At 36.7% G+C, this 27265-nt stretch overlaps 1 protein-coding gene across 3 annotated transcripts; it reads right to left on the reverse strand.

The window, feature by feature from the left end:
- Positions 1 to 27265, reverse strand: LOC125673311 (uncharacterized). Of its 3 annotated transcripts, XM_056160062.1 has the most exons (7): positions 26948 to 27066; positions 25547 to 25579; positions 7429 to 7584; positions 7267 to 7350; positions 6217 to 6327; positions 1256 to 1364; positions 1 to 763 (listed from the first exon to the last, which is right to left on the reverse strand). In XM_056160062.1, exons 1-7 carry the CDS (start codon positions 27003 to 27005, stop codon positions 460 to 462), a joined length of 855 nt encoding a protein of 284 aa, XP_056016037.1. In that variant the 5' UTR covers positions 27006 to 27066; the 3' UTR covers positions 1 to 459. The 3 variants fall into 3 exon arrangements, with proteins under 3 accessions (XP_056016037.1, XP_048765803.2, XP_048765804.2); XM_048909846.2 differs by having other exon boundaries at positions 7267 to 7584; XM_048909847.2 differs by lacking the exon at positions 25547 to 25579 and having other exon boundaries at positions 7267 to 7584; positions 26948 to 27265.

Here is a 27265-nt window from a genome sequence, read left to right on the forward strand (position 1 = left end):
TTTGCAAAAGAACAAAATAATTTTATTTATAAATTCATTTGCCCAATGTAATGGAAATATTGCAAACTTATGCAGAATTTTAGCTACAAGTCTTTGAGTTCCCTCTATATATGCAAAGTCACGTCCTATTCCAAGCGTGAATATTGCGTGTACATAATTTTTCAGATAAAGACATTTCAACTGATTTGCTATTCAATAATAGGGGACCAACAACATCAGTAATATAATCAAATAAAAAAAATTTATATACGCTACTGCGACAAATACATTGTACATGTAACTGCATATACATCTAAAATCTATCATATCTGATAGATCTAGGCCAAATATCGCTTTGATAAATTCAAATGAATAGTAGCATTGTGACCGCCGTAGAACACACTGGATAATAAAAACCCAAATATCTAAGACAGACAAAATATATACACACACAACCAAAAAAAGAAACAAAATGTCGTTTCACTTAATGACATCCAAATACGCGTTGTTGACATTGTCGCATTCTTCGTCTGTAATAAATCTCTGTACGTTATTATAGGTTGTAGGAGTTTTTGAGTATCTCGTGATTCCCTCCCTATCTTTGACAGGATATGTAAGGTAGCCATCTTCGTCCTCAATCACGTGATATAGTGATTCCTGATTAGAGCTGGTGGGCCCGGTGCTGTCTTTAAGTGTAACTACTTTTACCGACTCCTCAACCTCTTTGGCAATCGATGGCAAAGGTGAACGTAAAACTGTGGATTTCTCAGTTTCATGGCGTCGTCTGAAATCAAATCTCATACTTCAGGGATGAAAGTTTATTTGTCTTATGGGGCCATGGGGGTATGGAATCAATAAAATCATGCTACATTTCTGTTACTTCATCTACATTTTACAGCTGGTGACGTCACCTAATGAAAAATTCATGACGTAACGTAAAACAAAGGAAATGTCGGTGAATAAAAACATGTTAGCAGGTAACCATTGGAATCTGACTTAGTCTTATTAATAAAAACATGTTAGCAGGTAACCATTGGAATCTGACTTAGTCTTATTAATAAAAACATGTTAGCAGGTAATCATTGGAATCTGACTTAGTCTCATTAATAAAAACATGTTAACAGGTAACCATTGGAATCTGACTTAGTCTCATTAATAAAAACATGTTAACAGGTAACCATTGGAATCTGACTTAGTCTTATTAATTCATTTTATAGTGTAGCTGTGACTTCGTTATGAATATTTTTTTTATTTTTTTTTGCGCGTGAAATTTTACCTTCTTTTCCGTACAATCCCAATAACTCCAAAGGTAAGAACAGCGACTAGTAAAACCGGAACCACGACCCCTGCTGTGATACCCCCTACATTAGTCTCACCTGGTCCGTCTGAAATACGTGAACTCATGTTACAGAGGTCATGTTTTAATTAGGATTGGTGGTGTTAACATTTAGTCTTGCTTTTTTTTTTTAACAAAAAAGAAGAGAAGATTTATGCTGAAACATATAGAAATATGCTTGCTGACAAAGTATTTGTACACATATATATAAGGCATCACTCAGTATCAGTTTTGTCAAATTCCATTTGTGATACAATTTATGAAACAATGTCAACTTAACATGTAACTACAATGAAAAGGAAACCACTTTGTATGTTCATTCCACAAGCACTCGACGTGTTAAATATCTATAATAAAAAAAATGTCTTCCTGTAAACATAATGTACAGGCACTCGACGTAATATAAATATAAACAGAATATTCACAGGAAGACAAGTTTTTTTTATTATAGATATTTAAAACGTCGAGTGCCTGTGATTCATTCTGAAATTACACGAGTCTGTCCGTTGTTCTCTACATCTTATCATACAGTATTGAATAAATATATCTTTTGTCTTGTTTACGTCAACTTCTGCACATGTGAGAGTTTTGTAAAATTACAATTTTTTTTTCTACCTCGGGTACCAATTTACTATACATGTAGTAGAATAAATAACTTGATAAAAATCTTCACGATTGAGGAAGTCACAAAAACCGTTTAAATTGAGAAAATATATGAGAGGTGTATCACTAAGTTTAATAGCCTATAGCCGGGGTGCATTATTCCATAGATTTAAAATAATTATATACTCGTTATGCAGGTTTAACAAAATTAAGCTAATTCGTTTTTATTGGGGGCGGGGGTCGGTGCTGATCGAGGTCGGCAACTTACCTAAGGAACATACTGATACAACTTTGAATTTCGTCTTTACAGCCATGAACAGTGCAGCGTATGAAATTCATAACTCATGGACCAGGGTTATGACCCCAAAGAGGAGTTAAAAATGGTACTGACTAAAACCCGGTCTCGGTCTCGGTCTTCGGTCTCGGTCCCGTGACTAAAACCCGGTCTTCGGTCCCGGTCCCAGATACTTTTATTCGATAAAAAACAGAATATATCAGGATATTTGAGCCCCATTTCTCATTAACTTAATTATGACATCTCATGCCTGCATTCTGATAGTAAATTGATCATATTATTTTCTTCTTTCGTAAAATAATATGTGAAAACTTCGGGACCGGTGGGACCGAGAAATAAAAATAATGCTAAAAGCCGGTCCCGGTCTCAACATTTTCCCTCAATAGCCGCTTTAATCTACCTTTTCATAAAAAAGATAAGGACATGATACTCAATGGCATCCCTTTGTATACATATATTTCTGATTTATTGTGTGTGTAGGTTTTTTTATTCCAATATTCTTTATATTTATGCCAGAATCGAACTCAACTACATAAACGTGACATTTTCTCCCAAATGATCGCGTTACACTACCTTTTTATAAGAAGATAAGGATGTAGAAGGAAAATAATATATATGTACTTATCCTGGTGTATTTGTAATTTACAGTTAGTTTATTTGTTCATTTATTTTATTTCTTCCCGTCAAAATCTGTTTTCAAAGATTCATGTTTTGTATTCCGAACCCGATCTCTTTATATGGGTATATATTTTAAATATATTTGTATATAACCAATGAATAATAACTATAAAATATTTTTTCCTTTCTTATTTGATACTTAGTTTTCTTTTTTTTTTTTCAGTTTTGGTTCTTTTAGATACAATGCTTTAAAAAAAAATCCACCTAATATATCTATCGTATCTATAAAAGTGTTTTACTTATACAGAAGATACCCTCTGACTTTAGATGATCGTCAAATAATCTATGGTATGTTTTACTGTAATATTATGTTGTAACTATATTTATTGTGAATAGTTATATACGTATATGTACAAACATATTAATTATGCTTCACAAAAACTGTTTGTTTCCTATTTTCAAAATATCTTATATTTCAAAGTGCATAAATTTGACATAAACTGACAAATTTACATACAATGAAATCTACATTTATAAATATGCAAGACATACATGTAAATTCATTTAAGAAATAAATTTCAATTTTGAAAATACAAATAGGCCTACTATTGCATTTTATACCCTCAAGTATTTTTACTAACCATTCAAAAGTTATGGCTAAGGTTAAAGATTTTCAAAAGTAGGTCAAATTTGAAAGGTGAAGAATTGCATGTAAAGAAAGGTCTTGTCGCAAGGAGTGCACATGTGAAATATGAAAACCCTATCAACACGCATTCAAAAGTTATGCCGAAGGTTCAAGTTTTTGCTGACAAACAGACGGATGGACCAAAAACTATATAAATGCGCCCCGTATATCCGATTACGGGGACATAAAAATGAAATTTAACATTTGCTTTTCAAAAGCATCATTCTTGTATCCAGAATCTTTCTGGAAGGGGGGGGGGATTGTTGTTGACAAGAGTGCACATTAATTTTGTTTCGCTATAAACAATAATTATATTCATGTTTCAATAATTATAATAAAATTCAAGGACACTATTTGGGTTTTTTTTTTTTATTTCACTAATGAACATAATTTTTTTAAGTACTTCATACATCGTACATTCTGGACTCATATTTTGCAGGTGCACTCTACTTTGTATTATTCTAATATTTACACAGAGGCTTTTCCTCCCCGATTAAAACAACTAATATAAACGTCATAATTTAACAAGTTAATGCGATTCTCACGATGCACTCGTAAAAATGAGAGAGAGAGAGAGAGAGAGAGAGAGAGAGAGAGAGAGAGAGAGAGAGAGAGAGAGAGAGAGAGAGAGAGCAGTCAGCCGTATATACATGTACATATACAGAGACCCGATTCGGAATACACCAACATTGAATTTGAAAATTTTATCAATTGTGTGGTCAGGTGTTTGACCTAAATGAAAAAAAAAATGAATTAATTTTGTAAAAACTACATCCAACAGTAAATTACAAACAAATACACCAGGATAAGTACATAATATTATTTCTCTTCTACATCTTTATCCTTTTATGAAAATGTAATGTAACACGTTCATTTGGGAGGAAAAGAAATCACGCAGTTGAGTTCGATTTTGACATAAAAAGGAAAATTGGAATAAAACACAAACATACAATAAATCAGAAACATACATGTGCATACAAAGGAATGTCATTGAATATAACACCTTTATCTTTTTTAATGAAAAAGTAGATTAAAGCGGCTATTTAGGAAAAATAAAAAATATTGAGACCGGGACCGGCTTTTAGCACTGTTTTTACTTCTCGGTCCCACCGGTCCCGGAGTTTTCACATCCTATTTTACGAAAGACGACAATAATATGATCAATCAACTATCAAAATGCAGGCATGATATGTCATATCTAAATTAACGAGAAATTGGGGCTAAAATATTCTGATAAATTCTGTTTTTATCGAATAAAAAATCTGGGACCGGGACCGAAGACCGGGTTTTAGTCACGGGACCAACACCGAAGACCGGGACCGAGACCGGGTTTTAGTCAGTACCGTTAAAAATAGGTCATTTTAAAACATCTTTGAATATCATATTTTTCATTCCAAGCACATCAGCGTATACACTACCTATAACATCACGATAACGAGCATCGGGAACTCGACCCAAACAGTTAATTTAAATTCACACCCTTTTATTAAGGGTTCAAGACCAAGCAGGCGACTTAATGCCTCAATGAAATAAGAATACACATTTATCGTGGAGATATAATCAGTCTTGACAACTTCACAATATCTACCACACTGAATGCAGGGAGAATGTGCCTGCTGCCCAATTCCATTCACTTATTTGTGAATAAAATACCGTTTGAATCTAACAGACTGGTTGCATCACAATAATGAGCGTTCAGGCCTCAACTAATTTCATTAAACTAAGTACTAGCACAGGCACCTGAAGTATGGATATTAATTACTACCCCTCTTTTTTAAATAATTTTTTTTTGGTGGCAATAATTTCTCTGAAATGTGTGAATTCCCGGTCTATCTCATCCCTCTTTCGATTTCTGTAATTGTTGCACGCTTTTTGTAAGTTTTAGAGATTGGCCTTCTACCGGATATTTTATTATACCGGTAGAAGAGCTCCCATAAGAACGAATCACTTAGTGAGTGCGAAGTGAATCGGGAAGAAGAGACACTCGTGTGTGGATCTTAGGTGTGTGGATCCTTTGGTTCTGAAACATGTGGGTAGGGGGTATACATCATCGTCAGATTATGACAGACTAATGAAAAATCATATTTCCCTTCTATTTTAATACTTGTATTTCAAATTGGTGAAGTTAATAAATTATGACCCTAAATTACATGTAATCTATACGTACTGGTGCTGGTGCACAATACATGCTCTGAGCAGGTTCCCCTTTTTACTTTGATTTTCTCTACAGACCTTTTGCTGGACCATGTATGTTTTCACCGGAATTTCTTCAACACCTGACAACGTGTCTTAGTTTCGTATTTGCACCCATCTACATGCTAGGAATCATGGTGAAACCTACATGTTGTATATCAACATTTTATTAAGCACTCAGCAACATTTGACATGTGTCCTAAAACTATTCTATACATTTTTACACATGTAATATCACTTCAAATATGGGGTGTTTCCATTTTCTAAAAGTTGCCTATCGTGCGAAACTGTCCTATGCTACCTTAGGTGAGTGCTAAGGACCGCGAACCATTGTTATTGCTACTACATGTACATGTACTGTACCTAGGTATTCATTCATTTTAAAATTGAAACGAGTAAGGACATTGATAAGGGTAAAATACTTGTTTGAGGAGTAGATTCGTGAAGGGTAAAATACTTGTTTGAGGGGTAGATTCGTGAGCAAGGATATTGGTAAAGGTTAAATACTTGTTTGAGGGGTAGATTCAATAAGAGGTGTGCTTTGTCTTGTGCTGTTTGCTGGTCTCTCTGTTTCCAGAATCTGTTCTCCATCATGGCAGACAAAGTACAGTTTTGGTCCTAAAAATATAATAATGATAATAAAATTGATAATAAAAATTTATATGGCACCTTAACTTAGATATTATCACTAAAGCGATAAATACAAAAGTACAGCAAATAACATAAGTTTTATATATAGAAAGAGTCAGAGTTCTAAATTCAAACACTCAATAAAACCATAAAATATATCTCACAGAGAGGCTTTTTTTTTTCTTCTTCTTTTTAAAAAAAAAGATGGATCTTGAATTCTGTTTTAAAAGCAGAGATCGTCAATTTTTCTCAACTTCAGTGGAAGTTCATTCCAAAGAGATGGTGTCACTCTGTCAAATCCACGGTCGCTGCACATTTTCGATAGGAATCGGGCACAATCAATTGGTATGAAGAGTCGGAGCGAGATGACATCACAGGTCTGTATTCGCGAACTATATAGTTCAGATTGATAGCCCGGCGTGCACGTGGTACCGCATGCAATCACAGGGGCTTAGCCCGTTTTGGGCCCGAACTCATCACAGAGTTCGGGCCCAAAACGGGCTTAACCCCTGTGCATACAATGACATAAACGAATTTCGGAGAGTGAGCGGGAAAAGATACCGTAGAAGTTTGGCTCCAACACCGAGCGTGGTGTACTCCGATATCTACAGTGTAGTTATAATGCTTTCAGAAATTGCAGAACCAATAAATGCGCGTAGCATTCTTTGACTCATGTATGACGTAATCCACAACATGGCTTTCTCCTTAATGTCAAATTTGTGAGCGCACTAACACATCTAATACGGCATGTGGTAAATCAAAGTGTGAGTGCAAAGCTTTAACAAGCAATACAAGAACACACTAAACATTGTCTTATCAACATGTCACTGATAAATCAGGTAGAGATTTTGAAATGGTTAATTTACATGTTTTGTGAATTCATAATCTTTGCAAAATACGAAAAACAGAATTTCAATACTGCATTACCACAAAACCGCAAGGAGTACTTCGTATTTCCGTGGGAGTTCGACATAGTTCTAAAGGATATAGTCCCCGTTGAATTCTGCTTTGCTTGAAATAAGTAAGTAGGCAATTTAGAACATTGGATTAGTCTTTCCGTGTGATAATCCAGAACAACTTGACTTTTACAGTCTTCCGTTTCCGGTACAGTTGCCGTGGCTGCGGTTATGAACCCCGCCTGCTCCACTCTGAAGGTACAGCTACAGGTGACTGCTTGACTGTAAGATCTACTGTTGATGAGGATGAAGCTTCCCCTTACTTGACCATGGGAACACATCGATAAACCTTTAACAAAAGGAAAAGGACATTTGGAAGATAATGTATATACCGGCTCTTGTGACGTATTAAACAGTAATTTTTCGATGTTTGAAATCAGACCAACATCTTGTCAGTATGATAAACTATTAAAAATTAATGTCTGAAAATGTCTAAAATTCATATACATATGCATGTATTGGTATTAAACGGAGCACTGGTATATTCAATACAATGGGGAATAACGCGGTGATTTTGTAATGCATATTAGTGAAGGAGTGACGTTTATGGTGGATGTGCCCAAGCGCGAGAGAAAATATCAGTAACATCATGGGGAAAATGATTTCGTTTGTCAAATTAAAGTGATTTTATGTTAATTAAAATTTAACTTCCCTTCCATTTTTTTTTATTGTTCTTTTTCTTTACCCGTTTCCCGTTGGACTGTCTTTTATCTTTGCACGTGTCCCGCTATCAGCCTCCAGCCGTGCAGACCGATTTCAACTTGCGACGTCACGTGATGAAATGGAGCGTTTTTAATTAATTTGACTCAGAGAAGAAGTAACTAAATGGGTAATTAGCTTGATTACTATTTATCCGATCGAGTTAAACTACATAATCTGCATAAATTGTATAGCTTTTATGGGGCCATTTGATTTTGGAACGCAGTTCAACAATGAATTTAGAACACAGTTCGCAATTCAAAATTGTATGCATGCATAAAGAAAACCGAATTATTTTTACACACACCAACCGCCCACTTCTCATGAAACTCCAAGGTTTCGTCCGAGAGTCCATCGTGTGCTGACGTAAGAATTGTCTTTTGATATGGACATGGATCAGGTCTAAGAACATAAACGTCTATACTAGATAAACCTTATGACATAATAAATCAAAATTTAGCATGAAGTATATTCTCAGTTTATGGTCTTGAGGCCAGGACTTTCACCTAGCAGAGAAAAAATCCCCAGTGGAAACAAATCCTATATAAGAAATAAAACCTTTGAAAGAGAATTCTTATAACAACCAATGGAATATTTTTCTCCTGTAGGAAATTTAAATTTCTTGAAGGATTCAATTTACCTGTAGGATGTTTACATAACATGTTCTTTTAAGTGAATTAACGATCAACACAATGTGCCATTAATTACGTGTATAGATATACTAATTTATTTGTTATTGATCAGACGTAGTACCGGTCTAATACATTCTAATCAGAATTATAGGATTTCTTCTGTAACGAGTTTGCGGGCGGATCTCACATCTGGGCCTCCTTCCTCCCCGCTAATTAGGATTTTGCAAAACGTATTTGGTGTTATTTTATATATTATATATATTTTGCTTGTCAAAACTTTTTGAGAAGTCAAAACTTCAAACTTTATTTCCGCTGCTGTCCCCCCCCCCCTCCCTTGAGAAACGATGACTCGTGCCTGTATATTAATTGCATTAAGCACCTCGCTACCGGGAAACTTGATAGCAGTTCTTGGTGTGGGTATATAACGAGGCATGGCATGAAGGTTAAATATTTACACAGTTCAACAAACATGAAAATTACATAAAGTAAACACGTGCTCTAAACATCACCTTCCTGCTGGTCACTTCATAAAGTAAAACATCACCTTACCTACTGGTCACTACATAAACATCACCTTACCTACTGGTCACTACATAAACATCACCTTACCTACTGGTCACTACATAAACATCACCTTACCTACTGGTCACTACATAAACATCACCTTACCTACTGGTCACTACATAAACATCACCTTACCTACTGGTCACTACATAAACATCACCTTACCTACTGGTCACTACATAAACATCACCTTACCTACTGGTCACTACATAAACATCACCTTACCTACTGGTCACTACATAAAGTAAACATCACCTTACCTACTGGTCACTACATAAAGTAAACATCACCTTACCTACTGGTCACTACATAAACATCACCTTACCTACTGGTCACTACATAAACATCACCTTACCTACTGGTCACTACATAAAGTAAAACATCACCTTACCTACTGGTCATTACATAAACATCACCTTACCTACTGGTCACTACATAAAGTAAACATCACCTTACCTACAAGTCACTACATAAAGTAAAACATCACCTTACCTACTGGTCATTACATAAACATCACCTTACCTACTGGTCACTACATCAAGTAAAACATCACCTTACCTACTGGTCAATACATAAACATCACCTTACCTACTGCTCATTACATAAACATCACCTTACCTACTGGTCACTACATAAAGTAAACATCACCTTACCTACAAGTCACTACATAAACATCACCTTACCTACTGGTCACTACATAAACATCACCTTACCTACTGGTCACTACATAAAGTAAACATCACCTTACCTACTGGTCACTACATAAACATCACCTTACCTACTGGTCATTACATAAACATCACCTTACCTACTGGTCACTACATAAACATCACCTTACCTACTGGTCACTACATAAACATCACCTTACCTACTGGTCACTACATAAACATCACCTTACCTACTGGTCATTACATAAACATCACCTTACCTACTGGTCACTACATAAACATCACCTTACCTACTGGTCACTACATAAACATCACCTTACCTACTGGTCATTACATAAACATCACCTTACCTACTGGTCACTACATAAACATCACCTTACCTACTGGTCACTACATAAAGTAAACATCACCATACCTACTGGTCACTACATAAACATCACCTTACCTACTGGTCACTACATAAAGTAAACAACACCTTACCTACTGATCATTACATAAAGTAAAACATCACCTTACCTACTGGTCACTACATAAACATCACCTTACCTACTGGTCACTACATAAACATCACCTTACCTACTGGTCATTACATAAAGTAAAACATCACCTTACCTACCGGTCACTACATAAAGTAAACATCACCTTACCTACTGATCATTACATAAAGTAAACATCACCTTACCTACTGGTTATTACATAAACATCACCTTACCTACTGGTCACTACATAAAGTAAACATCACCTTACCTACTGGTCATTACATAAACATCACCTTACCTACTGGTCACTACATAAAGTAAAACATCACCTTACCTACTGGTCATTACATAAAGTAAACATCACCTTACCTACTGGTCATTACATAAAGTAAACATCACCTTACCTACTGGTCACTACATAAACATCACCTTACCTACTGGTCACTACATAAACATCACCTTACCTACTGGTCACTACATAAACATCACCTTACCTACTGGCCATTACATAAACATCACCTTACCTACTGGTCACTACATAAACATCACCTTACCTACTGGTCACTACATAAACATCACCTTACCTACTGGTCATTACATAAACATCACCATAGCTACTGGTCACTACATAAACATCACCTTACCTACTGGTCACTACATAAACATCACCTTACCTACTGGTCACTACATAAAGTAAACATCACCTTACCTACTGGTCACTACATAAACATCACCTTACCTACTGGTCATTACATAAACATCACCTTACATACTGGTCACTACATAAAGTAAACATCACCTTACCTACTGGTCACTACATAAAGTAAAACATCACCTTACCTACTGGTGACTACATAAACATCACCTTACCTACTGGTCATTACATAAAGTAAACATCACCTTACCTACTGGTCATTACATAAAGTAAACATCACCTTACCTACTGGTCACTACATAAACATCACCTTACCTACTGGTCATTACATAAACATCACCTTACCTACTGGTCATTACATAAAGTAAACATCACCTTACCTACTGGTCACTACATAAACATCACCTTACCTACTGGTCATTACATAAACATCACCTTACCTACTGGTCACTACATAAAGTAAACATCACCTTACCTACTGGTCACTACATAAACATCACCTTACCTACTGGTCACTACATAAACATCACCTTACCTACTGGTCATTACATAAACATCACCTTACCTACTGGTCACTACATAAACATCACCTTACCTACTGGTCACTACATAAAGTAAACATCACCATACCTACTGGTCACTACATAAACATCACCTTACCTACTGGTCACTACATAAAGTAAACAACACCTTACCTACTGATCATTACATAAAGTAAAACATCACCTTACCTACTGGTCACTACATAAACATCACCTTACCTACTGGTCACTACATAAACATCACCTTACCTACTGGTCATTACATAAAGTAAAACATCACCTTACCTACCGGTCACTACATAAAGTAAACATCACCTTACCTACTGATCATTACATAAAGTAAACATCACCTTACCTACTGGTTATTACATAAACATCACCTTACCTACTGGTCACTACATAAAGTAAACATCACCTTACCTACTGGTCATTACATAAACATCACCTTACCTACTGGTCACTACATAAAGTAAAACATCACCTTACCTACTGGTCATTACATAAAGTAAACATCACCTTACCTACTGGTCATTACATAAATTAAACATCACCTTACCTACTGGTCACTACATAAACATCACCTTACCTACTGGTCACTACATAAACATCACCTTACCTACTGGTCACTACATAAACATCACCTTACCTACTGGCCATTACATAAACATCACCTTACCTACTGGTCACTACATAAACATCACCTTACCTACTGGTCACTACATAAACATCACCTTACCTACTGGTCATTACATAAACATCACCATAGCTACTGGTCACTACATAAACATCACCTTACCTACTGGTCATTACATAAACATCACCTTACCTACTGGTCACTACATAAAGTAAACATCACCTTACCTACTGGTCACTACATAAACATCACCTTACCTACTGGTCATTACATAAACATCACCTTACATACTGGTCACTACATAAAGTAAACATCACCTTACCTACTGGTCACTACATAAAGTAAAACATCACCTTACCTACTGGTGACTACATAAACATCACCTTACCTACTGGTCATTACATAAAGTAAACATCACCTTACCTACTGGTCATTACATAAAGTAAACATCACCTTACCTACTGGTCACTACATAAACATCACCTTACCTACTGGTCATTACATAAACATCACCTTACCTACTGGTCATTACATAAAGTAAACATCACCTTACCTACTGGTCACTACATAAACATCACCTTACCTACTGGTCATTACATAAACATCACCTTACCTACTGGTCACTACATAAAGTAAACATCACCTTACCTACTGGTCACTACATAAACATCACCTTACCTACTGGTCACTACATAAAGTAAACATCACCTTACCTACTGGTCATTACATAAAGTAAACATCACCTTACCTACTGGTCCCTACATAAACATCACCTTACCTACTGGTCACTACATAAACATCACCTTACCTACTGGTCACTACATAAACATCACCTTACCTACTGGTCACTACATAAACATCACCTTACCTACTGGTCACTACATAAACATCACCTTACCTACTGGTCACTACATAAACATCACCTTACCTACTGGTCATTACATAAAGTAAACATCACCTTACCTACTGGTCATTACATAAAGTAAACATCACCTTACCTACTGGTCACTACATAAACATCACCTTACCTACTGGTCACTACATAAACATCACCTTACCTACTGGTCACTACATAAACATCACCTTACCTACTGGTCACTACATAAAGTAAACATCACCTTACCTACTGGTCACTACATAAAGTAAACATCACCTTACCTACTGGTCATTACATAAACATCACCTTACCTACTGGTCACTACATAAAGTAAAACATCACCTTACCTACTGGTCATTACATAAAGTAAACATCACCTTACCTACTGGTCATTACATAAATTAAACATCACCTTACCTACTGGTCACTACATAAACATCACCTTACCTACTGGTCACTACATAAACATCACCTTACCTACTGGTCACTACATAAACATCACCTTACCTACTGGCCATTACATAAACATCACCTTACCTACTGGTCACTACATAAACATCACCTTACCTACTGGTCACTACATAAACATCACCTTACCTACTGGTCATTACATAAACATCACCATAGCTACTGGTCACTACATAAACATCACCTTACCTACTGGTCATTACATAAACATCACCTTACCTACTGGTCACTACATAAAGTAAACATCACCTTACCTACTGGTCACTACATAAACATCACCTTACCTACTGGTCATTACATAAACATCACCTTACATACTGGTCACTACATAAAGTAAACATCACCTTACCTACTGGTCACTACATAAAGTAAAACATCACCTTACCTACTGGTGACTACATAAACATCACCTTACCTACTGGTCATTACATAAAGTAAACATCACCTTACCTACTGGTCATTACATAAAGTAAACATCACCTTACCTACTGGTCACTACATAAACATCACCTTACCTACTGGTCATTACATAAACATCACCTTACCTACTGGTCATTACATAAAGTAAACATCACCTTACCTACTGGTCACTACATAAACATCACCTTACCTACTGGTCATTACATAAACATCACCTTACCTACTGGTCACTACATAAAGTAAACATCACCTTACCTACTGGTCACTACATAAACATCACCTTACCTACTGGTCACTACATAAAGTAAACATCACCTTACCTACTGGTCATTACATAAAGTAAACATCACCTTACCTACTGGTCCCTACATAAACATCACCTTACCTACTGGTCACTACATAAACATCACCTTACCTACTGGTCACTACATAAACATCACCTTACCTACTGGTCACTACATAAACATCACCTTACCTACTGGTCACTACATAAACATCACCTTACCTACTGGTCACTACATAAACATCACCTTACCTACTGGTCATTACATAAAGTAAACATCACCTTACCTACTGGTCATTACATAAAGTAAACATCACCTTACCTACTGGTCACTACATAAACATCACCTTACCTACTGGTCACTACATAAACATCACCTTACCTACTGGTCACTACATAAACATCACCTTACCTACTGGTCACTACATAAAGTAAACATCACCTTACCTACTGGTCACTACATAAAGTAAACATCACCTTACCTACTGGTCACTACATAAACATCACCTTACCTACTGGTCATTACATAAACATCACCTTACCTACTGGTGACTACATAAACATCACCTTACCTACTGGTCATTACATAAACATCACCTTACCTACTGGTCACTACATAAACATCACCTTACCTACTGGTCACTACATAAACATCACCTTACCTATTGGTCACTACATAAACATCACCTTACCTACTGGTCACTACATAAACATCACCTTACCTACTGGTCATTACATAAACATCACCTTACCTACTGGTCATTACATAAACATCACCTTACCTACTGGTCACTACATAAACATCACCTTACCTACTGGTCACTACATGAACATCACCTTACCTACTGGTCACTACATAAAGTAAACATCACCTTACCTAATGGTCACTACATAAACATCACCTTACCTACTGGTCATTACATAAAGTAAACATCACATTACCTACCGGTCACTACATAAAGTAAACATCACCTTACCTACTGGTCACTACATAAACATCACCTTACCTACTGGTCATTACATAAAGTAAACATCACCTTACCTACTGGTCACTACATAAACATCACCTTACCTACTGGTCACTACATAAACATCACCTTACCTACTGGTCATTACATAAAGTAAACATCACCTTACCTACTGGTCACTACATAAACATCACCTTACCTACTGGTCACTACATAAACATCACCTTACCTACTGGTGACTACATAAACATCACCTTACCTACTGGTCACTACATAAACATCACCTTACCTACTGGTCACTACATAAAGTAAACATCACCTTACCTACTGGTCACTACATAAAGTAAACATCACCTTACCTACTGGTCACTACATAAACATCACCTTACCTACTGGTCACTACATAAACATCACCTTACCTACTGGTCACTACATAAAGTAAAATATCACCTTAGCTATTGGTCAATACATAAACATCACCTTACCTACTGGTCATTACATAAACATCACCTTACCTACTGGTCACTACATAAAGTAAACATCACCTTACCTACAAGTCACTACATAAAGTAAAACATCACCTTACCTACTGGTCATTACATAAACATCACCTTACCTACTGGTCACTACATAAAGTAAAACATCACCTTACCTACTGGTCCCTACATAAACATCACCTTACCTACTGCTCATTACATAAACATCACCTTACCGACTGGTCACTACATAAAGTAAACATCACCTTACCTACTGGTCACTACATCAACATCACCTTACCTACTGGTCACTACATAAACATCACCTTACCTACTGGTCACTACATAAACATCACCTTACCTACTGGTCACTACATAAAGTAAACATCACCTTACCTACTGGTCACTACATAAAGTAAACATCACCTTACCTACTGGTCACTACATAAAGTAAACATCACCTTACCTACTGGTCACTACATAAACATCACCTTACCTACTGGTCACTACATAAACATCACCTTACCTACTGGTCATTACATAAACATCACCTTACCTACTGGTCACTACATAAACATCACCTTACCTACTGGTCACTACATAAACATCACCTTACCTATTGGTCACTACATAAACATCACCTTACCTACTGGTCACTACATAAACATCACCTTACCTACTGGTCATTACATAAACATCACCTTACCTCCTGGTCATTACATAAACATCACCTTACCTACTGGTCACTACATAAACATCACCTTACCTACTGGTCACTACATAAACATCACCTTACCTACTGGTGACTACATAAACATCACCTTACCTACTGGTCATTACATAAACATCACCTTACCTACTGGTCACTACATAAACATCACCTTACCTACTGGTCATTACATAAAGTAAACATCACATTACCTACCGGTCACTACATAAAGTAAACATCACCTTACCTACTGGTCACTACATAAACATCACCTTACCTACTGGTCATTACATAAAGTAAACATCACCTTACCTACTGGTCACTACATAAACATCACCTTACCTACTGGTCACTACATAAACATCACCTTACCTACTGGTGACTACATAAACATCACCTTACCTACTGGTCACTACATAAACATCACCTTACCTACTGGTCACTACATAAAGTAAACATCACCTTACCTACTGGTCACTACATAAAGTAAACATCACCTTACCTACTGGTCACTACATAAACATCACCTTACCTACTGGTCACTACATAAACATCACCTTACCTACTGGTCACTACATAAAGTAAAATATCACCTTAGCTATTGGTCAATACATAAACATCACCTTACCTACTGGTCATTACATAAACATCACCTTACCTACTGGTCACTACATAAAGTAAACATCACCTTACCTACAAGTCACTACATAAAGTAAAACATCACCTTACCTACTGGTCATTACATAAACATCACCTTACCTACTGGTCACTACATAAAGTAAAACATCACCTTACCTACTGGTCCCTACATAAACATCACCTTACCTACTGCTCATTACATAAACATCACCTTACCGACTGGTCACTACATAAAGTAAACATCACCTTACCTACTGGTCACTACATAAACATCACCTTACCTACTGGTCACTACATAAACATCACCTTACCTACTGGTCACTACATAAAGTAAACATCACCTTACCTACTGGTCACTACATAAACATCACCTTACCTACTGGTCATTACATAAACATCACCTTACCTACTGGTCACTACATAAAGTAAACATCACCTTACCTACTGGTCACTACATAAACATCACCTTACCTACTGGTCACTACATAAAGTAAACATCACCTTACCTACTGGTCACTACATAAAGTAAACATCACCTTACCTACTGGTCCCTACATAAACATCACCTTACCTACTGGTCACTACATAAACATCACCTTACCTACTGGTCACTACATAAACATCACCTTACCTACTGGTCATTACATAAAGTAAACATCACCTTACCTACTGGTCATTACATAAAGTAAACATCACCTTACCTACTGGTCATTACATAAAGTAAACATCACCTTACCTACTGGTCACTACATAAACATCACCTTACCTACTGGTCACTACATAAACATCACCTTACCTACTGGTCACTACATAAACATCACCTTACCTACTGGTCACTACATCAACATCACCTTACCTACTGGTCACTACATAAACATCACCTTACCTACTGGTCACTACATAAACATCACCTTACCTACTGGTCACTACATAAAGTAAACATCACCTTACCTACTGGTCACTACATAAAGTAAACATCACCTTACCTACTGGTCACTACATAAAGTAAACATCACCTTACCTACTGGTCACTACATAAACATCACCTTACCTACTGGTCACTACATAAACATCACCTTACCTACTGGTCATTACATAAACATCACCTTACCTACTGGTCACTACATAAACATCACCTTACCTACTGGTCACTACATGAACATCACCTTACCTACTGGTCACTACATAAAGTAAACATCACCTTACCTAATGGTCACTACATAAACATCACCTTACCTACTGGTCATTACATAAAGTAAACATCACATTACCTACCGGTCACTACATAAAGTAAACATCACCTTACCTACTGGTCACTACATAAACATCACCTTACCTACTGGTCATTACATAAAGTAAACATCACCTTACCTACTGGTCACTACATAAACATCACCTTACCTACTGGTCACTACATAAACATCACCTTACCTACTGGTCATTACATAAAGTAAACATCACCTTACCTACTGGTCACTACATAAACATCACCTTACCTACTGGTCACTACATAAACATCACCTTACCTACTGGTGACTACATAAACATCACCTTACCTACTGGTCACTACATAAACATCACCTTACCTACTGGTCACTACATAAAGTAAACATCACCTTACCTACTGGTCACTACATAAAGTAAACATCACCTTACCTACTGGTCACTACATAAACATCACCTTACCTACTGGTCACTACATAAACATCACCTTACCTACTGGTCACTACATAAAGTAAAATATCACCTTAGCTATTGGTCAATACATAAACATCACCTTACCTACTGGTCATTACATAAACATCACCTTACCTACTGGTCACTACATAAAGTAAACATCACCTTACCTACAAGTCACTACATAAAGTAAAACATCACCTTACCTACTGGTCATTACATAAACATCACCTTACCTACTGGTCACTACATAAAGTAAAACATCACCTTACCTACTGGTCCCTACATAAACATCACCTTACCTACTGCTCATTACATAAACATCACCTTACCGACTGGTCACTACATAAAGTAAACATCACCTTACCTACTGGTCACTACATAAACATCACCTTACCTACTGGTCACTACATAAACATCACCTTACCTACTGGTCACTACATAAAGTAAACATCACCTTACCTACTGGTCACTACATAAACATCACCTTACCTACTGGTCATTACATAAACATCACCTTACCTACTGGTCACTACATAAAGTAAACATCACCTTACCTACTGGTCACTACATAAACATCACCTTACCTACTGGTCACTACATAAAGTAAACATCACCTTACCTACTGGTCACTACATAAAGTAAACATCACCTTACCTACTGGTCCCTACATAAACATCACCTTACCTACTGGTCACTACATAAACATCACCTTACCTACTGGTCACTACATAAACATCACCTTACCTACTGGTCATTACATAAAGTAAACATCACCTTACCTACTGGTCATTACATAAAGTAAACATCACCTTACCTACTGGTCATTACATAAAGTAAACATCACCTTACCTACTGGTCACTACATAAACATCACCTTACCTACTGGTCACTACATAAACATCACCTTACCTACTGGTCACTACATAAACATCACCTTACCTACTGGTCATTACATCAACATCACCTTACCTACTGGTCACTACATAAACATCACCTTACCTACTGGTCACTACATAAACATCACCTTACCTACTGGTCACTACATAAAGTAAACATCACCTTACCTACTGGTCACTACATAAAGTAAACATCACCTTACCTACTGGTCACTACATAAAGTAAACATCACCTTACCTACTGGTCACTACATAAACATCACCTTACCTACTGGTCACTACATAAACATCACCTTACCTACTGGTCATTACATAAACATCACCTTACCTACTGGTCACTACATAAACATCACCTTACCTACTGGTCACTACATGAACATCACCTTACCTACTGGTCACTACATAAAGTAAACATCACCTTACCTAATGGTCACTACATAAACATCACCTTACCTACTGGTCATTACATAAAGTAAACATCACATTACCTACCGGTCACTACATAAAGTAAACATCACCTTACCTACTGGTCACTACATAAACATCACCTTACCTACTGGTCATTACATAAAGTAAACATCACCTTACCTACTGGTCACTACATAAACATCACCTTACCTACTGGTCACTACATAAACATCACCTTACCTACTGGTCATTACATAAAGTAAACATCACCTTACCTACTGGTCACTACATAAACATCACCTTACCTACTGGTCACTACATAAACATCATCTTACCTACTGGTGACTACATAAACATCACCTTACCTACTGGTCACTACATAAACATCACCTTACCTACTGGTCACTACATAAAGTAAACATCACCTTACCTACTGGTCACTACATAAAGTAAACATCACCTTACCTACTGGTCACTACATAAACATCACCTTACCTACTGGTCACTACATAAACATCACCTTACCTACTGGTCACTACATAAAGTAAAATATCACCTTAGCTATTGGTCAATACATAAACATCACCTTACCTACTGGTCATTACATAAACATCACCTTACCTACTGGTCACTACATAAAGTAAACATCACCTTACCTACAAGTCACTACATAAAGTAAAACATCACCTTACCTACTGGTCATTACATAAACATCACCTTACCTACTGGTCACTACATAAAGTAAAACATCACCTTACCTACTGGTCCCTACATAAACATCACCTTACCTACTGCTCATTACATAAACATCACCTTACCGACTGGTCACTACATAAAGTAAACATCACCTTACCTACTGGTCACTACATAAACATCACCTTACCTACTGGTCACTACATAAACATCACCTTACCTACTGGTCACTACATAAAGTAAACATCACCTTACCTACTGGTCACTACATAAAGTAAACATCACCTTACCTACTGGTCACTACATAAAGTAAACATCACCTTACCTACTGGTCACTACATAAACATCACCTTACCTACTGGTCACTACATAAACATCACCTTACCTACTGGTCATTACATAAACATCACCTTACCTACTGGTCACTACATAAACATCACCTTACCTACTGGTCACTACATAAACATCACCTTACCTATTGGTCACTACATAAACATCACCTTACCTACTGGTCACTACATAAACATCACCTTACCTACTGGTCATTACATAAACATCACCTTACCTCCTGGTCATTACATAAACATCACCTTACCTACTGGTCACTACATAAACATCACCTTACCTACTGGTCACTACATAAACATCACCTTACCTACTGGTGACTACATAAACATCACCTTACCTACTGGTCATTACATAAACATCACCTTACCTACTGGTCACTACATAAACATCACCTTACCTACTGGTCATTACATAAAGTAAACATCACATTACCTACCGGTCACTACATAAAGTAAACATCACCTTACCTACTGGTCACTACATAAACATCACCTTACCTACTGGTCATTACATAAAGTAAACATCACCTTACCTACTGGTCACTACATAAACATCACCTTACCTACTGGTCACTACATAAACATCACCTTACCTACTGGTCATTACATAAAGTAAACATCACCTTACCTACTGGTCACTACATAAACATCACCTTACCTACTGGTCACTACATAAACATCACCTTACCTACTGGTGACTACATAAACATCACCTTACCTACTGGTCACTACATAAACATCACCTTACCTACTGGTCACTACATAAAGTAAACATCACCTTACCTACTGGTCACTACATAAAGTAAACATCACCTTACCTACTGGTCACTACATAAACATCACCTTACCTACTGGTCACTACATAAACATCACCTTACCTACTGGTCACTACATAAAGTAAAATATCACCTTAGCTATTGGTCAATACATAAACATCACCTTACCTACTGGTCATTACATAAACATCACCTTACCTACTGGTCACTACATAAAGTAAACATCACCTTACCTACAAGTCACTACATAAAGTAAAACATCACCTTACCTACTGGTCATTACATAAACATCACCTTACCTACTGGTCACTACATAAAGTAAAACATCACCTTACCTACTGGTCCCTACATAAACATCACCTTACCTACTGCTCATTACATAAACATCACCTTACCGACTGGTCACTACATAAAGTAAACATCACCTTACCTACTGGTCACTACATAAACATCACCTTACCTACTGGTCACTACATAAACATCACCTTACCTACTGGTCACTACATAAAGTAAACATCACCTTACCTACTGGTCACTACATAAACATCACCTTACCTACTGGTCATTACATAAACATCACCTTACCTGCTGGTCACTACATAAAGTAAACATCACCTTACCTACTGGTCACTACATAAACATCACCTTACCTACTGGTCACTACATAAAGTAAACATCACCTTACCTACTGGTCACTACATAAAGTAAACATCACCTTACCTACTGGTCCCTACATAAACATCACCTTACCTACTGGTCACTACATAAACATCACCTTACCTACTGGTCACTACATAAACATCACCTTACCTACTGGTCATTACATAAAGTAAACATCACCTTACCTACTGGTCATTACATAAAGTAAACATCACCTTACCTACTGGTCATTACATAAAGTAAACATCACCTTACCTACTGGTCACTACATAAACATCACCTTACCTACTGGTCACTACATAAACATCACCTTACCTACTGGTCACTACATAAACATCACCTTACCTACTGGTCACTACATCAACATCACCTTACCTACTGGTCACTACATAAACATCACCTTACCTACTGGTCACTACATAAACATCACCTTACCTACTGGTCACTACATAAAGTAAACATCACCTTACCTACTGGTCACTACATAAAGTAAACATCACCTTACCTACTGGTCACTACATAAAGTAAACATCACCTTACCTACTGGTCACTACATAAACATCACCTTACCTACTGGTCACTACATAAACATCACCTTACCTACTGGTCATTACATAAACATCACCTTACCTACTGGTCACTACATAAACATCACCTTACCTACTGGTCACTACATAAACATCACCTTACCTATTGGTCACTACATAAACATCACCTTACCTACTGGTCACTACATAAACATCACCTTACCTACTGGTCATTACATAAACATCACCTTACTTCCTGGTCATTACATAAACATCACCTTACCTACTGGTCACTACATAAACATCACCTTACCTACTGGTCACTACATAAACATCACCTTACCTACTGGTGACTACATAAACATCACCTTACCTACTGGTCATTACATAAACATCACCTTACCTACTGGTCACTACATAAACATCACCTTACCTACTGGTCACTACATAAACATCACCTTACCTATTGGTCACTACATAAACATTACCTTACCTACTGGTCACTACATAAACATCACCTTACCTACTGGTCATTACATAAACATCACCTTACCTACTGGTCATTACATAAACATCACCTTACCTACTAGTCATTACATAAAGTAAACATCACCTTACCTACTGGTCACTACATAAACATCACCTTACCTACTGGTCACTACATAAACATCACCTTACCTACTGGTCACTACATAAAGTAAACATCACCTTACCTACTGGTCACTACATAAAGTAAACATCACCTTACCTAATGGTCACTACATAAACATCACCTTACCTACTGGTCATTACATAAAGTAAACATCACCTTACCTACTGGTCACTACATAAAGTAAACATCACCTTACCTACTGGTCACTACATAAACATCACCTTACCTACTGGTCATTACATAAACATCACCTTACCTACTGGTCATTACATAAACATCACCTTACCTACTGGTCACTACATAAACATCACCTTACCTATTGGTCACTACATAAACATCACCTTACCTACTGGTCACTACATAAACATCACCTTACCTACTGGTCATTACATAAACATCACCTTACCTACTGGTCATTACATAAACATCACCTTACCTACTGGTCATTACATAAAGTAAACATCACCTTACCTACTGGTCACTACATAAACATCACCTTACCTACTGGTCATTACATAAAGTAAACATCACCTTACCTACTGGTCACTACATAAAGTAAACATCACCTTACCTACTGGTCACTACATAAACATCACCTTACCTACTGGTCATTACATAAAGTAAACATCACCTTACCTACTGGTCACTACATAAACATCACCTTACCTACTGGTCACTACATAAACATCACCTTACCTACTGGTCACTACATAAAGTAAACATCACCTTACCTACTGGTCACTACATAAAGTAAACATCACCTTACCTACTGGTCACTACATAAACATCACCTTACCTACTGGTCACTACATAAACATCACCTTACCTACTGGTCATTACATAAAGTAAACATCACCTTACCTACTGGTCACTACATAAAGTAAACATCACCTTACCTACTGATCACTACATAAACATCACCTTACCTACTGGTCATTACATAAAGTAAACATCACCTTACCTACTGGTCACTACATAAACATCACCTTACCTACTGGTCACTACATAAACATCACCTTACCTACTGGTCACTACATAAACATCACCTTACCTACTGGTCATTACATAAACATCACCTTACCTACTGGTCATTACATAAACATCACCTTACCTACTGGTCATTACATAAAGTAAACATCACCTTACCTACTGGTCATTATATAAACATCACCTTACCTACTGGTCACTACATAAACATCACCTTACCTACTGGTCATTACATAAACATCACCTTACCTACTGGTCACTACATAAAGTAAACATCACCTTACCTACTGGTCACTACATAAACATCACCTTACCTACTGGTCATTACATAAACATCACCTTACCTACTGGTCACTACATAAACATCACCTTACCTACTGGTCATTACATAAACATCACCTTACCTACTGGTCATTACATAAACATCACCTTACCTACTGGTCACTACATAAACATCACCTTACCTACTGGTCACTACATAAACATCACCTTACCTACTGGTCACTACATAAACATCACCTTACCTACTGGTCACTACATAAACATCACCTTACCTACTGGTCATTACATAAAGTAAACATCACCTTACCTACTGGTCATTACATAAAGTAAACATCACCTTACCTACTGGTCACTACATAAACATCACCTTACCTACTGGTCACTACATAAACATCACCTTACCTACTGGTCATTACATAAACATCACCTTACCTACTGGTCACTACATAAACATCACCTTACCTACTTGTCACTACAGTAAACATCACCTTAACTACTGGTCATTACATAAAGTAAACACGTGTTCTACAACCATCACCTTACCTGCTGGTCACCACGGAGTCCAATTTCTCGATTTTAATCATTCTGCAATGATACTAAACTTCTATCAATTATTGAAATATTACTTACTCTCTAAGACTTCTGTACCGCAAAAGAAATCACCTGAAAGAACAAAGAAATGTTGTTTTTTAAATATAATTCTGTGTTAAAGTAGTTCTTTCATGATTAAAAGTAGTAGTATTGTTTAGGATATAACACATTTTGAATTGACCGTATACATGTATGCGTGCGTGCGCGTGTGTGTGGATGGATGGATGGATGGATGTAGTATTTTACACGTAGTATCCGTACAGATTAAAGTTATTTGAAAAATAGAAAAGAAATCTTTTAAAGGAAAATTCGCGATAATTTATGTGTGAATATCACTGGGAATTCCCCTTTGAAAAGTAATGGATTTTCTCTTTTAAATTCACCGGTTACAGTAGTCGAGAAGATTGTTATCCTGGGCAAAACTGTCAAGAAAACTTCGATTTAAAATACCTTGGGAATTTTCCTTCTCTATGTTGATATATATGCTTCAATTAACTAATAATTACCCTTTATCTTTAAGCAGGTTTATTTTAAAGATTTATGTATACAGTAAATGTACCTGTGTCTTGTTTTGTGTAGGAATAGCGTATCCATCAGCCTATTAAAAGATAAAGTACATGTGAACTGTAACGGAATATACTACACAAATTCACGTCTGCAATCTCTGCCCAAACAGTGCAACATTTTGAAATTTTTTTATAAATAGCGGATGATATGGAAACCGGTTTTTCTTCCATGTTAAGATTTTACGGGTTTACGACTTTACACATCGACACGGTAAAATATCTCTACTTTGATCTTTTGCTGTTTAGTGCATTTTATGTAGAATAAACTATGATGCACATTTATTTTGACAGACATTGATGTAAGAATATCAAAGTCATAGTATATAGCCAATTAATTTCCCTTACATGTATATTCACATTTGCAACAAAATATTGATTTTGAGAATTTTAAAACACTGTTGAACGAATTAATCTTGACAGTGTACTAAAGTTTAGATTGTGAAAGTGACTGTCACAGAGGGATAACAGTGGTATCAAAACAATGTCATACATTTGTAAACATCTAACTGTGATAATTCGGACGATGTCCAGCCTCAAAGGCAACTACTTAATGCAAGCGCTGCAAATTTTATAGATATGAAGTAAGCTATATATTAAGGAGGGTTTATGAAAGAGTGTCTCTGAATGACATCTGTAAGGGAGGGTCATTGAAAAGGGGTTTCAGATGGAGAGTGTCTGTGGGGGGAACGTCTCTTAGGGAGGGTTGAAAAAAGAGGACCTGGGAGAGAGCATCTTCGAGGGACGGTCTCTGAATGGGATCGCTGTGTATACTAGGGCTTGGTCAATTTACCACGGTACCTCCCATAACAAAAAGATGTAGACCTCCGCTGGTAAATGTATCTACTATAATCAGATAATGGTCATTTGCACATACCTTTAACATAGAAAATCCCGATGAACACAAGCAACGCAACAAACAATTCTCCAGCCATTTTTGTTTCTTGAGTCAACACGGAAGCTTAATTCTCCCTTTTCGAACATGACCCCAATCTTCATGTGTAGCATGCCCGCATAATGACCTCGTCTCTCCACCCGTTTACTAAAAAAAAATTCAATAGAACGCTCAAATTGGTCCTCTTGTCGCTAATTATATATAGTGAGTAGACATTAGAATTCAATTTTTAGTTTCTTCGTTTTAAAGGTAGTAGCAACTTCTGTGTGACGTCGGCCCTTAACGAGTAGGGACTTTCAT

Source organism: Ostrea edulis, chromosome 3, assembly GCF_947568905.1.
Source record: "Ostrea edulis chromosome 3, xbOstEdul1.1, whole genome shotgun sequence".
In the NCBI taxonomy this organism is placed as follows: Eukaryota; Metazoa; Mollusca; class Bivalvia; order Ostreida; family Ostreidae; genus Ostrea; species Ostrea edulis.